Source organism: Schistocerca gregaria, chromosome 8 (genome assembly GCF_023897955.1).
Source record: "Schistocerca gregaria isolate iqSchGreg1 chromosome 8, iqSchGreg1.2, whole genome shotgun sequence".
NCBI lineage: Eukaryota > Metazoa > Arthropoda > Insecta > Orthoptera > Acrididae > Schistocerca > Schistocerca gregaria.
The window spans coordinates 180567382-180581842 of NC_064927.1; the positions used below are offsets into that span (position 1 = coordinate 180567382).

The following is a 14461-nucleotide window of genomic DNA, read 5'->3' on the forward strand; positions in this document are numbered from 1 at the left end:
TCCTACCACCCGATCCCCTCTTCTAGTCAAGTTGTGCCACAAGCTCCTTTTCTCCCCAATTCTATTCAATACCTCCTCATTAGTTATGTGATCTACCCATCTAATCTTCAGCATTCTTCTGTAGCACTCCATTTCAAAAGCTTCTGTTCTCTTCTTGTATAAACTATTTATCGTCCCTGTTTCACTTCCATACATGGCTACACTCCATACAAATACTTTCAGAAACGACCTCCTGACACTTAAATCAATACTCGACGTTAACAAATTTCTCTTCTTCAGAAACGCTTTCCTTGCCATTGCCAGTCTACATTTTATATCCTCTCTACTTCGACCATCATCAGTTACTTTTCTGCCCAAATAGCAAAACTCCTTTACTACTTTATGTGGTTTTTTCCTAATCTAATTCCCTCAGCATCACCCGACTTAATTCGATTACATTCCATTATCCATAATTTGCTTTTGTTGATGTTCATCTTATACCCTCCTTTCAAGACACTGTCCATTCCGTTCAACTGCTCTTCCAAATCCTTTGCTGTCTCCGATAGAATTACAATGTCATCGGCGAACCTCAAAGTTTTTATTACCTCTCCATTAATTTTAATACCAACTCCGAATTTTTCTTTTGTTTCCTTTACTGCTTGCTCAATATACAGATTGAATAGCATCGGGGAGAGGCTACAACCCTGTCTCACTCCCTTCCCAACCAATGCTTCCCTTTCATGCCCCTCGACTCTTATAACTGCTATCTGGTTTCTGTACAAATTGTAAATAGCCCTTGGCACCCTGTATTTTACCCGTGCCACCTTCAGTATTTGAAAGAGAGTATTCCAGCCAACATTATCAAAAGCTGTCTCTAAGTCTACAAATGTTAGAAACGTAGGTTTGCCTTTCCTTAATCTAGCTCCTAAGATAATTCGTAGTGTCAGTATTGCCTCACGTGTTCATCAGAATCTACAGAATCCAAATTGATCTTCCCCGAGGTCGGCTTCTACCAGTTTCTCCATTTGTCCATTCTGTCAACACTTGCTTTCTTTGGGATTGAAATATTTCGCTGCCATACGATAATTACAGCCCACGCTGGACCACTACGAGCAGTCGCACGTTAATTGTTATAACCACCTGGTACATAGGACTGCAGAACAAGAAACATCTTGTAGTTAAAGAACAGATGAATTTGCATGATTTATTTAGGAAGCAGAATGACATGGTAGTTCTTTCGGACATTCCGCCTCCTCTTCGATGCAGTGGTAGCAGGCCATCTCGCGCCAGCACGCCAGCACCAGCGCCATGCCCACCACGCGGAGACCTGCAGTCAGACGAACCTGTTTCCTAATACTGAAAGGTCTCTGTTGGATTCCTTTCATGTTAATTTCTTAAAACTGTTATCATTTACGGCGTACAATCCACTTCTAAATTTACTGTGGTGTTTCTAACTCTATCTGGGAGGAGACTAAGCAGTGGAACGCGCTACTTTTACACATAATCAAGAACAATCTGTCACACTACTACACTTCAAAACACAGTTTATATGTAATTCATGCCAAACAGTCTCATACGGAACCTACATCCACTTTCTTTTATATACCGTATATGATAAGATACTGTCATTCGCCTTCCCTTCTGTGTGAAAGGATGAATGAGCAAATGTATTTCTAGTTGCATGCTTGAGGATAGCAGACAAGCCTGTCTGCTAGAGAACAGCAGGACCAACGTCGGAACAGGTAGCTACGCTTTCTAAAAGCGAAGAGGTTTCTATTCTTAACATGCTCCTGTCCGTCCCTTGTCATGTTGGTATAGGAAGCTGCTCTCTCGTCGCTTCCGTTTGTATCTGTGAAGCACCCTTGTTAGGGGCCCAGGGCAGTCAGTCCGCGGCGAGCGTCTGAAGTGGTAAGATCTCCAGTGAAGCACTTCTCTGCTAAGTCCGTAGGACAATGGTTTCTTAAGTTCAGCCTAACTGAAAATTTGACTACGTTTATTTCAGGTTCAGATCTAAAATATCTAATGTTATCTTAAATTGCAACGCAGTGTAATTCGAGTGTGAAGTTCAGAATATCTTCCAGTAGTTGCTTTGTCACTACATTGTTTGTAAAGTGGAACCACGTGTTGATGGTCCGCAACTTTAACTAAGATCATCAATCTTAAATGCGAATGTGGTGAGATTATAAAGTTTCGTCTTGACAATATTTTTCAATGTAGCAACTTTTCTTTATGTTCAACCCATGTGGGGTGTACTTTGTGAGACCAGTACCACGTGCATATACAATTGTTTGACCCATCAGGTTAATTTTAAGATGATAGTAACCAGTTTGATGTTTTACTTTTGTAAATTTCGTTTCGATTTAAATTATTTTAATTATCAAAATTATTGTGGAATTACACTCTTTGTGTAAACCAAGTTGACCACGTAAAGCATGTGGTGTAATCATAAAAGTAGCCCTCAGCTATTCTTCTCTGGAAGATTTCACAGAGAGTTAGTATGAATTTAGTATACCAGTGTGTGGTAATTTCATGACGGATAGGATTGCGCTACGAACGTAACTTCTTTGGGTGAAAATTGAATCAATTGGTTGTGGTTAATTTCCTCTTGCATATGTTTCAACGTTCTTCGTGTGTTATTTTATGAGTGCAGTGGTGTATGCAGCCTCCCACTCTTGGCTCCATGTTTGATGTGTTCTGTAAGATTACAAACTCACATCTTCACAATCCTACATAATGCACTAGGAAGTTTCATGTCAGCCCACACTCCGCTGCAGAGTGAAAATCTCATTCTGAAAACACCCCCCAGGCTGTGGCTAAGCCATGTCTCCGCAATATTTTAATACCTACTCCGAATTTTTATTTTGTTTCCTTTACTGCTTGCTCAATATACAGATTGAATAGTATCGGGGAGAGGCTACAACCCTGTCTCACTCCCTTCCCAACCACTGATTCCCTTTCATGTCCCTCGACTCTTATAACTGCCTTTCGCTCCCTGTATTTTACCCCTGCCACCTTCAAAATTTGAAAGAGAGTATTCCAGTCAACATTGTCAAAAGCTTTCTCTAAGTCTACAAATGCTAGAAACGCAGGTTTGTCTTTCCTTAACCTTTCTTCCAAGATAATTGGTAGGGTCCGTAATGCCTCACGTGTTCCTACATTTCTACGGAATCCAAACTGATCTTCCCCGAGGTCGGCTTCTACCAGTTTTTCCATTCATCCATTCTGTCAACACCTGCTTTCTTTGGGATTGCAATTTATCCAGCGTAAATCGGTTGCGCATTACCGTATTGTCATATGTGCCAAGTTTTGCTGCCATACGATAATTACAGCCCAAGCTCGACCTCTATGAGCAATCGCATGTTATTTCTTATAACCACCTGGTTCATAGGACTGCAGAACAAAAAACATCTTGTAGTTAAAGCACAGATGTATTTGTATGATTTATTTACGAAGCAGAATGACATGGTAGTTCTTTCGGTCATTCCGCCTCCTCTTCGATGCAGTGGCAGCTGAACATCTCGCGCCAGCAGGCCAGCACCAACGACATCCCCACCACGCGGAGACCTGCAGTCAGACGAACCTGTTTCCTAATACTGTCTACTGAAAATGCGCTTTTCCAGACATCCGCTGCTATTTCTCTGAAAGCCGACGACCGTACAGGTAACAGAGGAATGGTCTCGTCCACAAAGATGAGTATCGGTTCCGAAAGCAGCGATCATTCGGAACCCCACTTGCGACCTTGATACATTAAAGCAATGGATTAAGGCAGTTAATATGTCTAGCACCTAGATACAGAAAAACAGGCTGAAATAAATATTGATGATGATTTAAAGATACTACATGCAGCCCGAACATGGCCGATGATGGATATTTTAGAAAATTTGGATATCTTCATAGATCATAAACAGGAACCAACAGCTCTACTGAATGAGCAAGTGAAGTTTTACTATAGAACATATTTCGAGCATTTCGAAAGTATTATTTGCATATAAGGATGATACTTTTCCTTTCTTGTAATTTTGATTTTAATTATTAAAATAATAATAATAATAATAATATCAGCCTATATATACGATAATTACCATTATGTATTCCATTGTAAGTGATGTCGATAATTGTTTTAGTTACATGACAATTAACTATGACCTTAAGACATTTGCTTTATGTTTTATATAGCTTTACGATAATCCTATGTGGAATGTAGTGCGACGGTGCCCTAACGATGATATCCATTCCATAAACCAGTAATGGACATAGCTGATACTTCTGTCAACATAATGTATAGTTTGACAACTACTTAATATTTTCTTTTATGCAGCTAACAGCAATGCGACAACCGACATCCGCTAAAATAAAAATCAATACATCGTCATTCACTAAATATCGTTTATGCAACCATATTACATATGATAGGCAAAATGGGGCAGTACGCCTCTATACACAGTGTAGGCTGCCAATATCTTCTGCACTATGACGATGGGTTCCCTCCATAATGTGGTATCGATCCTATCGTTGTCTAGGCGATGGACAGCGGCGTGGCAAAGGGTTCAGCCATATTGCGCCGCTGACACGACAACAGCGCCCATTGGGCATGGACTAGGCAACAGATAACATCGTAGCAGAGAGGAGAGCCATGTTGGGCCGCTACCATGGCAACGGCCTCCATAGTACCTGGACTAGAGGGCTCTTTATATACGATTACGGATAGGCACACTTAAACTTGTTACGTCATTAAATAATAGAAAATAGATATAAATAAGTACAAAGTACATAGAATACAGACAGGAAAATGTTTCCTTCCCCCATAGTACCAGGTGATCAAAAAGTCAGTATAAATTTGATCACCCGGTATATTACGAATGAAGATCAGGTAACTTACTAACGTTCTTTTACAAGTATGAAGTTGAAAAGTTTTTTCACATACTTTTTTAAGTTTATTTATATAACAGTGTTTGTTTTTAATGAACATGGTTTCTTTAAATTGTAAACTTAACACAAATTGTATTTATACTTTAATTTTTAAGCATAGACGTCTACCATTGGTCACCGCTGGTGGCGTTGCTTATGCTCACGTGTTCATAGCTTGCTATATAAACCATAAACCCAGGCATTAGGAAAATTTCTCCCCCCCCCCCCTCTCCACCCCTCTTCACTCCCCCCCCCCCCCCAACTTCGTTTTTTCTCTCCTTTCACCCTTTTCTTTCCCATCATCTCTCCAGGTCATATTTGTGACAACTTTTTACTGCATCGTTCAAGTGAGTGTTCAGTGTTGTGCTTCTTTCCATAGTGTTGCGAACAGAAATCATGCTGTCCTGGGTGTGATTTTTATGTCTCTTGCGAATAGAAACCAGACTGTCGTCGTGTTTTTCAATTGTCTGTCTATTATTTTACCTGTCTGCTTCCTGTGTATTTTATTAGCATCAGCAACCCTTTGTTTTATGTTTTAAGTTCCGCGATTTTCCGCCATTTTACCATTTAAGTCACCGATTTCATCGCCTGCTTTTATTATTTATTATCTTCATATTTTTAAAACAAATTCTGTAGGCTGAAGAGCGGCGTACTAAGCTGCTGCCAACCCGCCCCCTTCTGGTGTATCGAAACTCAATAACGGAAAAAGAAAGTAAATTCCTTACAGTCTCCTGCCACACCTTGGTAGACGTGACGCTACCAGCAGTCGACCAGCGGGTAAAACATTATATTTACGTCATCCACTCTTATCAGATGGTTGTCACTAGTTTGGTCTAAGATATATATTGTAATTTCACAGTGTGTTCGCACTGAAGATGGCCCCTGCAATGGGCTGAAAGCGGTCGGCAATAAATAAATAAAAAAAAAAACGCGATTAAAAATGTTTAAATAGTAAGTTCATTGTATATCAATCGCTGTTACTCCACAACCATGTTTTCCACGCATCTAAAATGTGTAGACTGTTGAAAAGCATTCTACTCATACCATACCATAATTATTATCAGAAATACGATTGTGACGGAATTGAGGACTTACTGGAACGGAGATCAGAGTATGCTACGTTTTATGGACAGTCATCGACGAATTAGAAAAAACTTTAGGGGCGCCCCAGCAAAGTTTGTTGGGACTCTTGTTGTCCATATTCCAATTTAACGACCTGCCAGACAATATTGACGCTAACCTGAGATATTTTGCACATGAGGTAATCACCTGCAGTGAAATATAATCCGAAAAGAAAGCCAACAGCCTTACCTCATTAAATGCATCGGTTGCAGTCCGATCACCGAACTCAAACAACGGCGGGCGTTGCCGGTATTTGAAAAGGCAACCTCCCGACTCGCCACGCGCTGTTGACAATTTTTCCTTTGGCTTTTCGGCAAAGAGGAGAAGGGGTGACGGAGTGAACTTCCTGATCGCCAGACTTCGCGTCAATTTCCTGGATAACACTGAGGAGACGAAAGTCTTGGGATGCGTCCTAATATCGCCTAGGACCTCCGGGATAGTGCAGTACCAGCTGACAGGGCTTGGACTCAACGAGTCGTTCGTTGTAAATCCCCTATAGAAATATTGATCCATGGTGTCTCTATAGCCGTCCATAATTGCGAAGGTGTTGCCGATGGAGGATTTTGAGCACGCACTGACCTCTCGGCAATATAAATGTTCGATAGGATTCATGCAAGGCGATGTTTGCGACCAAATCATTCTCTTGAATCGTCCAGAATGGTCTTCAAACCAGTCGTTAGCACTTTTTTGCCCGATGACATAGCACTGTTTCATCCATAAAAATTCCATCCTTGTTTGGGAACATGAAGTCCATGAATGGCTGCAAATGGTCGCAGAGTAGTCGAACATAACCATTTCCAGTCAATGATCCATGTAAACACAGCCCATAGCATTATGGAGCCATCACCAGCTTGCACAGTGACTCGTTGACAACTTGGGTCCATGGCTTCGTGCGGTCTGCATCACATTCAAAACCCACAAGCTCTTACCAACTGAAATCGAGATTCATCACGGTTTTCCAGTTGTCCGGGGTCCGACTAATATGGTCATGATCACAGGAGAGGCGCTACAGCCGATATCGGTGCTGTTACCAAAGGCACTGTCGTCTGCAGACATAGTCCATTAACGCCAAATTTCGCCGTACGGATACGTTCCTCATACATCCTACATTTATTTCTGCAGTCGTTTCACGTGGTATTTGTTGTCTGTTACCGCTGACAACTCTACGAAAAAGTCGCTGCTCTGGGTCATTAAGTGAAGGCCGTTCGCCACTGCGTGGTCCGTCGTGACAGGTCATGCCATAAATCTGGTATCCGAGCACACTCTTGACGCTGTGGACCTCGGAATAACGATTCCCGAAATATCGGTAATGGAATGTCACTTGCGTCTAGCTCAGACTACCATTCCTCATTCAAAGTCTGGTAATTTCCGTCGTGCTAGGCTGAGGAGTTTGAATTCGTGACAGTACTCAGGCAAGGAGATGGGTTGTCCCCTATCCTGTACAGCTTTGCCCTCGAGAAGATCGAACGCGAGACCTTCCAAGGGAATGAAGCGATTGAAATCGAGACTGGCATACTTAGCCTATGCAGATGACATCTGTTGACTCACTAGGTCGGAAGAGGAGTTGTAGCAAATGACCAAAGCACTAAAGGAGGCTGCCAGAAAATTTGGGCTAAACATAAACGAAGCAAAGACAGTTTACCTCGTTATGACGCGTGGTCATTTTGATACTGTTGATCATTTACTATCATCGCAGGTTGGGGACCAGTCCTACAAGAGAGTGCAAGAATTCAAATACCTAGGGGCACTTTTCACTGAGATCTCGTCATGTGAAGCCGAGATTAATGCCAGAATACAAGCAGGAAACCGATCTTACCACAGTCTAGCACAACTGCTTCCGTCCAAATATATCTCCAGACAGTTCAAGATTCGACTGTACAAAACCCTGATCCAGCCTGTTGTTCTATATGGCTGTGAGACATGGAGTATCCGGAAATAGGACTTCCATAAGCTCCTTGTTTCTGAGAGAAAAGTTCTTCGAAAGATGTTCGGTCTGGTTCTGGATGCAGATACAGGGGAATGGAGGATCAGATACAACCAAGAGCTGGACGAACTATACCAGCAGCCCAACTCAGCAGGAACCGTCAAAGCCAAACGAATGCAGTGGGCCGGCCATGTGTCCCGGATGGAAGATCACAGATGGCCTCGGAAGCTCCTGGATTTCACACCTACAGGAAAGAGACCGCCAGGGAGACCTAAGAAGTGTTGGAGGTATGGACTCCATGAAGATTTAAACCAAGTGTCAATAGATGTGAAAAGATGGCGGATATGAGTAATGGACATAATAGAGTGGAGGAGGAAACTTGTAGATGCGTGCGGTCCACTGGGCCTGATCGCGTAGTAGTAGTGGTAGTGGTAGTAGTAGCGGCCATAATCACTCTGGAAACATTTACATGAATCACCTGTGTACAAATGACAGCAACGCCAATGCACCGCCCGTTTATAACTTACGTATACGTGATACTACCGCCATCGGTGTATGTAGATATGGCTATACCATTACTACCATTACTTTTGTCACCCAAGTGTGAATTATAAACATTACCGCAGTCTCATGAAGTGTGGGCTTGCGACACTGTTGAGGGTGATCCGTCCTGTCAGATTTTGACGTTTAGTTCGGGAGTCCCCTTGGTGCTATTATTAGGGTGGAGAAGGCTATGTGGCAGCAGCGGGTATCACCCCGTCCCTTTTCTCATCAACAGAGAAGGTAAACATTAAATTACGTTACATAACAATCTGCAAAGAGAAAAAACGAATAGGACCTTTTTGTAGAAATATTTAACGTAACTAAATTTAATACTGGGACACATTTTCGCTAGAAACCGTGGTTTTTGAGATAGTCAAGAAAAACACAAAGAAGTTACCCTTAAACGCTCCCCCACCGTAAAATTCACATCCCACTACTCAGGATTTTCAATATACAGGGTGGTCCATTGATCGTGACCGGGCCAAATCTCTCACGAGATAAGCGTCAAACGAAAACACTACAAAGAACGAAACTTGTCTAGCTTGAAGGGGGAAACCACATGGCGCTGTGGTTGGCCCGCTAGATGGTGCTGCCATGGACAAACGGATATCAACTGCGTTTTTTTTTTTTTTAAATAGGAACACCCATTTTTTATTACACATTCGTGTAGTACCTAAAGAAATATGGATATTTTAGTGGGACCACTGTTTTCGCTTTGTGATAGATGGCGCTGTAATAGTCACCAACGTATAAGTACGTAGTATCACGTAACATTCCGCCAGTGCGGACGGTATTTGCTTGGTGATACATTACCCCATCAGACAAGTCTTCCCTCTTCACAGGGCCTTCAGTGTACTATTTCCACATATTATCTCCTCTGCAATTAACAGTGTAATTCCAGCTGCACTCTAAATGTTGCCGCTCTTTCTTTTAATTTCACCAAACGGTTTTTTGACATTCCTATATGTTGAATCAATCCTCCCGACAATCACTTCTTTTTCGATTTCTTCACATTTTTCATGCAACCATTTCGTCTTAGCTTCCCTGCACTTCCTATTTATTTCATTCCTCCTCAACTTGTATTTCTGTATTCCTGTACTTTCCTGAACATTTTTGCACTTCCTTCTTTTTCTCTAACCCATGGTTTCTTCGCAGTTACCTTCTTTGCACCTATGTTTCTCTTTTCAACTTCTGTGATTGCTATGTTTAGACATATCCATTTCTCTTCAACTGTACTGCCTACTGAGCTATTACTTATTGCTGTATCTATAGCCTTAGAAAACTCCAAGCGTATGTCGTCATTCCTTCCGTATCCCACTCCCTTGCGTATTGATTCCTCCTCACTAATCTCTTAAACTTCAGCGTATTCTTCATCATATTACATTGTAATCTGAGTCAATAACTAAATAACTGATTCTGGGTACGCCTTACAGTCCAATATCTGGTTTCGGAATCTCTATCTGATTTTTTTTATAGTACGTCGCAAGCCACCTGACGGTGTGTGGCTTTTTTCAAGTATACCTTCTCCTATTGTGATTCTTGAACAAAGCATTCGCTATTACTAGCTGAAATGTAATACAGAACTGAATTAGTCTTTCTCCTCTCTCATTCCTTGTCCCCAACCCATATTCTCCTGTAACCTTAACCGCAGTGACATCCACCATGACTATTAGATTTTCACCTCCCTTTACGTACTGTGTTATCTTTCAATATCCTCTCATACTTTTCTTTATCTCTTCATCTTCAGCATGCGACGTCGGCATGCATACCTGAACTATCGTTGTCGGTGTTGGTTTGCTGTCGATTCTGATAAGAACAACCCTGTCACTGAACTGTTCACAGTAACACACTCTCTGCGCTACCTACCTATTCATAACGAATCCTACTCCCGTTATACCATTTTATGCTACTGTTGATACTCGTCTGATTAGAAATCCTTGTCTTCTCTCCATTTCATGCCACTGACCCCTACTATATTTAGATTGAGCCTTTGTAATTCCCTTTTCAGATTTCCTAGCTTCCCCACCACTTTCAAGCTTCTGACGTTCCACGCCTCGATTCATATAACTTTATCCTTTGGTTGGTTATTCGATCTCAGGGTCACCTCCCATTTGACAGTCCCCTCCCGGAGGTCCGACGGGGCACTATTCCTGAATATTATGCCAATGGAGGGATCATAATGGCACTTTTTTAATTACAGGCCAAATGTCCTGTGGATATACGTTACGTGTCTTTCATGCAGTGTCGTCTGCATTCTCGTGCCTTGATCATTGCCGATTCTTCCTATTTTAGGGGCTGTTTCCCACCCACGGACAAGAGAGTACCCTGAACCTCTGTCCGCTCCTCCGTTCTCTTTGACAATGCCGAATGAGGGTGACTTCCTATGTCCGAAGTCTGCGTCCGCCAGTGTTGATTATTTATCAAAATTTAAGCGGCGGTGGGTTTCGAACCCTGGACTGAGAACGTTTTGATTACTTATCAAAGACCTTAACTCTTTTTTTTTTTTTTGGAACACAAGCCCCGGGCATGGCATTCAACAGCGCTGACTACTTTTTAAAAAAAAATTATAGGAACTTTTCCGGCGCCTAAAGGGAGAAGCGGGCGAAAACTGGGCAGGGGTAGCAACTGGAGGCCTGGCCACCATGTCTTGTTCCTACCATCCAGGAACCAAGGAAAGCTTGGGAACGTGGAGTAGAGTTACAACGTAAATCGTTTATTTATTTATTTGTTTACTTATTTATTTTTATTTTTTAATTTTTATCGTTTTTTATGTAACGTCAATACCACCGGGAATAGCAACAAACCGGCATCGCGAGGAGGAGGGCTCAGCAACACTTCAGAGTCATTGAGACTAATGATGCATAGTTTTTCCATAGAAGAACATTCCGAGGACCGGAGAATATATCCAGTTCTAAATGTGGAAGAGGTGGGAATCAGCTCCTCATGACAATAACACCCCAGCTCTCGGGTGGGTTAAGAAAGACAGTGCAAAGGAAATTGGAGAAAAACTGTTAGTATTTTGGATAGCGGACAACGGCACAATGGCATTCATTAAGGAACAGCCAAAAATCAAGGGTACTTTTGTCGCCCTCAGTAAACAAGTATGGAGCTCCATGTCCACTAATCCACTTCACAGAACTCGTCTTCGCTTGCGGGAAGTATCCCGCGACCATTGAAAGGAGCAGTTGAGGGATTAGTGATCACAAGGTCATTGTAGCTAGGCTCAATACCATTTCTTCCAAATCCATTAGAAACATACGCAAAATAATTTTTATTTAAAAAAGCGGATAAAGTGCCACTAGAAGCCTTCCTAAAAGACAATTTCCATTCCTTCCGAACTGACTATGCGAATGTAGAGAGATGTGGCTCAAATTCAAAGATATAGTAGCAACAGCAATTGAGGTATTCATACCTCATAAATTGGTAAGAGATGGAACGGATCCCCCGTGGTACACAGAAAAGGTCCGAACGCTGTTGCAGAGGCAACGGAAAAAGCATGCGAAGTACAGAAGAACGCGAAATCCCGAAGATGGGCTAAAATTTACAGACGCGCGAAATTTGGCACGTACTTCGATGCGAGATGCCTTTAATAGGTTCCACAACGAAACATTGTCTCGAAATTTGGTAGAAAATCCGAAGAAATTCTGGTCGTATGTAAAGTACACAAGCGGCAAGACTCAGTCAATACCTTCGCTGCGCAGTGCCGATGGTACTGTTATCGACGACTGTGCCGCTAAAGCGGAGTTATTGAACACAGTTTTCCGAAATTCCTTCACCAGGGAAGACGAATGGAATATTCCAGAATTTGAAACATGAACATCTGCTAGCCTGAGTTTCTTAGAAGTAGATACCTTAGGAGTTGCGAAGCAACTCAAATCGCTTGATACGGGCAAATCTTCAGGTCCAGATTGTATACCGATTAGGTTCCTTTCAGATTACGCTGATACTATAGCTCCCTACTTAGCACTCATATACAACCGCTCGCTCACCGATAGATCTGTACCTACAGATTGGAAAATTGCGCAGGTCGCACCAGTGTTCAAGAAGGATAGTAGGAGTAATCCATTTAACTACAGACCTATATCATTGACGTCGGTTTGCAGTAGGGTTTTGGAGCATATACTGTATTCAAACATTATGAACCACCTCGAAGGGAACGATCTATTGACACGTAATCAGCATGGCTTCAGAAAACATCGCTCTTGTGCAACGCAGCTAACTCTTTATTCGCACGAAGTAATGGCCGCTATCGACAGGGGATCTCAAGTTGATTCCGTATTTCTAGATTTCCGGAAAGCTTTTGACACCGTTCCTCACAAGCGACTTCTAATCAAGCTGCGGAGCTATGGGGTATCGTCTCAGTTGCGCGACTGGATTCGTGATTTCCTGTCAGGAAGGTCGCAGTTCGTAGTAATAGACGGCAAATCATCGAGTAAAACTGAAGTGATATCAGGTGTTCCCCAGGGAAGCGTCCTGGGACCTCTACTGTTCCTGATCTATATAAATGACCTGGGTGACAATCTGAGCAGTTCTCTTAGACTGTTCGCAGATGATGCCGTAATTTACCGTCTAGTAAGGTCATCCGAAGACCAGTATCAGTTGCAAAGCGATTTAGAAAAGATTGCTGTATGGTGTGTCAGGTGGCAGTTGACGCTAAATAACGAAAATTGTAAGATGATCCACATGAGTTCCAAAAGAAATCCGTTGGAATTCGATTACTCGATAAATAGTACAATTCTCAAGGCTGTCAATTCAACTAAGTACCTGGGTGTTAAAATTACGAACAACTTCAGTTGGAAGGACCACATAGATAATATTGTCGGGAAGACGAGCCAAAGGTTGCGTTTCATTGGCAGGACACTTAGAAGATGCAACAAGTCCACTAAAGAGATAGCTTACACTACACTCGTTCGTCCTCTGTTAGAATATTGCTGCGCGGTGTGGGAACCTTACCAGGTGGGATTGACGGAGGACATCGAAAGGGTGCAAAAAAGGGCAGCTCGTTTTGTATTATCACGTTATAGGGGAGAGAGTGTGGCAGATATGATACACGAGTTGGGATGGAAGTCATTACAGCATAGACGTTTTTCGTCGCGGCGAGACCTTTTTACGAAATTTCAGTCACCAACTTTCTCTTCCGAATGCGAAAATATTTTGTTGAGCCCAACCTACATACGAAGGAATGATAATCAAAATAAAATAAGAGAAATCAGAGCTCGAACAGAAAGGTTTAGGTGTTCGTTTTTGCCGCTCGGTGTTCGGGAGTGGAATAGTAGAGAGATAGTATGATTGTGGTTCGATGAACCCTCTGCCAAGCAGTTAAATGTGAATTGCAGAGTAGTCATGTAGAAGTAGATGTTGGTATCTGATCATAAGTAGTGCGGGTAATGAGGGACAGCATCTGTCGCGCCAATAACCAGACACCCCTTGCTGATCTGCACATCAGGCTATCTTCGTCTGTGTCCAAAACATCACAGACGACACACAACCGGGTGTCTAGGAGCTGAATCCTGTGTAGGTGTGATCGGCATACCTGCTACCCATTGTCAGTAAGGTATCTTGCAGACTGGACGTCAGTGTGAAGATAATGAGCGCACACCGACCGCCAAACGGTACGCCAGTTGACTTAGGGATGCTTCCCCTCAACCACATTCGGTGACCTGTGCCTGTGCTGCTGCAGGTAATCACAGATCGCCTTCGCGGATGTCAAGTGCGCTGGCAGTATCACAGTACGGGCATACCTCTGTTCTAGAAAAAAGAGGCTGAAGTAGAGAAAGGGCGGCGGGACTTCCGAAAGTTGTGTAGGTGCTGAGAGAGCGAGAGGTGCAAGGGCCTCCAGCAACAGGCACGTAGGACTACGGAGCCACAACGTCATGTGAGAGCAAATGAAAAGGGCTACCGCTCTGTCAGCCACATGATACAGACCTAAACCGCTCCTGCACCGCGGGAGGGTGGGGCTCTCGTACCTTATCTTGAACAGCAAGC

The 14461-nt window shown here is 42.7% G+C and overlaps 1 protein-coding gene across 1 annotated transcript in view; it reads right to left on the bottom strand.

Moving 5' to 3' along the window:
* Window positions 1–1187: 1187 nt before the first annotated feature.
* LOC126285103 (uncharacterized) overlaps window positions 1188–14461 on the bottom strand; it is an 84300-nt gene continuing 71026 nt past the window's right edge. Inside the window, exon 4 of the mRNA XM_049984427.1 lies at window positions 1188–1306. Coding sequence (XP_049840384.1) covers window positions 1188–1306 — 119 coding nt within the window. The remainder of the gene's footprint in view (window positions 1307–14461) is intronic.